This window comes from Limulus polyphemus, unplaced genomic scaffold (genome assembly GCF_000517525.1).
Source record: "Limulus polyphemus unplaced genomic scaffold, Limulus_polyphemus-2.1.2 Scaffold5597, whole genome shotgun sequence".
NCBI classification, from domain to species: Eukaryota; Metazoa; Arthropoda; class Merostomata; order Xiphosura; family Limulidae; genus Limulus; species Limulus polyphemus.
In genome coordinates, this window is record NW_013671207.1 from 15,066 (window position 1) to 18,774 (window position 3,709).

At 36.7% G+C, this 3,709-nt stretch overlaps 1 protein-coding gene and 1 long non-coding RNA gene across 2 annotated transcripts in view; one reads left to right on the forward strand and one right to left on the reverse strand.

The window, feature by feature from the left end:
* The window catches only part of LOC111089217, a 13,444-nt gene extending 12,261 nt beyond the window's left edge, over positions 1 to 1,183 (forward strand). Inside the window, exon 3 of the long non-coding RNA XR_002613524.1 lies at positions 1,172 to 1,183. This is a non-coding gene — a long non-coding RNA (uncharacterized LOC111089217). The remainder of the gene's footprint in view (positions 1 to 1,171) is intronic.
* Positions 1,184 to 1,225: 42 nt separating this feature from the next.
* Positions 1,226 to 3,709, reverse strand: part of LOC111089218 — a 22,003-nt gene continuing 19,519 nt past the window's right edge. The window contains exon 4 of the mRNA XM_022401303.1: positions 1,226 to 1,440. Within this exon, the coding sequence (XP_022257011.1) occupies positions 1,226 to 1,440 (215 nt within the window). The remainder of the gene's footprint in view (positions 1,441 to 3,709) is intronic.

Below are 3,709 nucleotides of genomic sequence, written 5' to 3' on the forward strand. Positions count from 1 at the left end.
GTCACTTGTCCCCCAGCTTGATAAGTTTGGGGTGGAGACTGTCACGTGGAAATGTCTGATTCATTCAGGGCGTTGGTAGGGTGTCTGTTACAGTGTGCTCGTAAATATTAACGTTTTGTTCTATAGGGCAGCCCTTGTTAGCCTTTCAGAAACAGTTGTATTAGGTTCACTGTTGAGGGATTGAGTTTCGCACCCGATTTACCGTCGGATAATAGTTTAAAACAAGTATATATATGAACCCAACACGGACACAACTCTAGCTTTTAAACTGCCCGTATTTCTGTGTTAGTTCGGAAAATAGCGTGTTTGTATTGCAAGAATTGGAAATATTTCCAAACGTAGTGAGAGACCAAAGACTAAATCAACAGTCACCACATCTTGTGCTTGGAAGGGTTAAGAATTGGTGTGACAATAATCTGTAAGAGGGTTCCTCTAGTTACAGGTCAAGATCTGCAGCTTGGTTCTTGGTTTGATTGACGAATGTCACAGTTCGTATGTTTACTCACTGGTCCATCATTTCTACTTACGGACTTGTGTTTATTAGCAATCAGTGTTCTGATCGACGGTTTTTATACTTTTATCCACCAGTGAAGCAACACGAAATACAATCTGGTAATATGGTGTACATACCACCATCAGAGATATTGTCGCACCCGTGATGTCTATAAAGTACCCTCCTCCCCCTCCTGAAGATTGTTAATTCGGCTATTTTTTGTCTTCCATCTCCTGTTTTAACCACTCGCGCCACCATACAGTAGTGTGTTATCTGTCAGTCGACAATAAAATGACGTCACATAAGGAACACTTAAACTTGTAATTTTTACGGTCATGGCGTCAGTAAAACGTGCGCATGTCAAGAATCACGAGCAGAATTATGCACTGTGTAGGCTACAACACAGCATGACATATAAACTTCAAAACCAAGTAATAAAAATATTTATTGCTCTTAATTATGGTTTTATTTACTCTCGAAACAGAACACTTTCCGGGGACTCTGCGGTAGTACATGTAGTGGTAACTTTTATTATGTCAAAATTGGGGGGGAGTGTAGATTGATCAAAATGAAGTAAACCACTTGTAGATAATGAAAAGCAATTCCTGCCCCCAGGATAGTGACCCCCTGTAGCGGACTGTTGTGGCACTTGATCCTATTAATAACAGGAGGAAACAGATAATTGATGTTTATTTTTTGTTAAATTTTAATTTTTAGTGTAACAAAAGGTATTTATCCAATCCTTCGGTCTCCTGGGTAGTTTTTCTCTTTTCTCCTTCTGGTCTCCTGGGTAGTTTTTCTCTTTTCTCCTTCTGGTCTCCTGGGTAGTTTTTCTCTTTTCTCCTTCTGGTCTCCTGGGTAGTTTTCTCTTTTCTCCTTCTGGTCTCCTGGGTAGTTTTTCTCTTTTCTCCTTCTGGTCTCCTGGGTAGTTTCCCTCTTTTCTCCTTCTGGTGATGAAATGCTTTACTTGATTACGACTTTTATGTAGGGATGAATACCACATCTGTGTTATGATGTATAAGAGAAGAGACATTATTTTAACTATCAATATCACTTGAGAAGAACAGTGTCGTACACCCCACCCCCATAAAGTTTCCACCTTTCCAGATACTTTGATGTCTGAAAATACGTTAATCTCAAGTCTATAACTTAATATCGCTGTACATTAAGAACTTAATTTTTGGTCAAACAAACAAACGCACACCCGCCTGTACGTGTATCGCTAAGTTTTATAAACGCTGGGTCTGCATATTGTCTAACACCTAACCGCAACGTTTATCAAGTTTCACGAGTTCATATGTGTTGATATCGCATGATGTCATGGAAGAAAGAAAACTTACGGGATTTCGTTAGTTTAAACCCATTTCAATCAAACAGGTGGCGGGTAATGCGACTAAAAGATAGAACATATTCGTTTTATTTTTAACGGCCACTGAATAGGGGTGTATAAAAAGTAGGCCGGTATTAATTAACCTCATCCGTGTGAACGTACTTTCAAACTATACGGTCTTAAATCTTTACTGTAAGCGACATTTTCGATACAGCTTAGATGTCTTAAACTTACGATCACGTAACACGATAACATGTTGTAAATTTCTAGCCAAAACAACGTGCAATCAGAAACGTATATTGCAATTGTGACAAAAAGAAAGCATACAAGAAAAGGTTATCAAAATTTGGGGGTATGATATATTTGTTACTGCATAAGGTACTTTAGTTTTTGCTGCCATCTGGTGATAGAATATAACCACGTGGTCATAGTTGCATTATGTGCCAAGTTTGGGCACAGCTAGATAAATTTCACACACTTTTACAGTTTTCTCTAAATTACTTGTACAAACATTCACGAATTTATCTGCATAAATCCCCACCCCCGTATTTTGATGATGGTTTTAAGTCTGTCTTTTTTTTCTAAAATATTAAGATACCGTATTTCACACTTCATCGTATATTTTTGAGAATACATCATTACTACCGAATATCCTGTAAGAAATATGAGCTGTGATGACAAAGATATTAAAAGATCTTATATTATCACAATCTCACGCTTTCTTCTTTTTCTGTTATTATTTCACCAGACTGATATACGTAAGTTTGGAATCACACACATTTCCTGCTTCTGGTAGCCTTTATTTGGATTGATTCATCGCGTTCGTTGTTACGTACTGCATATTCTACTTTGTCTTTTTGTTACAAGTTTCTAATTTTACATAAAAATGAACATCTTATTGATTTAGAAAAAAAGTATTCTGAAGTCAACTATTTTCCTGGATAGGTGTATGTTTTTCTTAAAGAAAAGTCACATCAGGCTATCTGCTGTGTCCACCGAGGGGAATCGAACCCCTGATTTTAGCGTTGTAAGTCTGTAGACTTACCGCGGTCACAGCGGGGGTCTCCCGGATAGGTAAAATTTTTATCTATTTTTTCAAACAGTATAGTTAAATGTTATTAAGTCTGCTTCATTTGTGTACCACTTCAGTAAAACTTGAGATTTAAGACAACTAAACACTGCTAGTAGAAATTATCTCAAAGAGGAAATATATGGCCACACTTTTCATTCGTCAATAAGGAATCTTAGTGAAGAGTGGAAACAAACATCAAACTTGATTAAAATGTGTTCTATAATAATAATAAACATAAACATTTATTAAACAGCCCACTGTTAACAAACATCAGAAGATTCAAAATTTCTTATTATCACATTATCAACCAAAAAACAAAAAATTGAGCCCCCACACTTCTTAGCAGTGTGGTAAACAGCCATTACATACTAAACTGTCTTATAGTTGATTTATGTACTAGAATAATTGTATTTTCCGAGTACAGAACCAGAGTAATACAATCAATCTGGTATTAATTTAACCTCAGGTGTTACTCTATAGCAAGGCTCAGTAAAATGTTGTAACTGCCATCTTATGGGATAATTATAGTGCAACCAGAATGACCATAACTTGTGTTACATGGGGTGAGAGACTGTTTAAAAATTGAATAATTTCATCATGCTATTGGCTGGCCTAGCATAGCGAGAATGTCACAAAGACACTGTTTTAAAATTGAATTATTTCATCACACTATTGGCTGGCCTAGCCTAGCAAGATTGTCACAAAGACACTGTTTTAAAATTGAATTATTTCATCATGCTATTGGCTGGCCTAGCGAGAATGTCAGAAAGACACTGTTTTAAAACTGAATAATTTCATCTTGCTATTGGCTGGC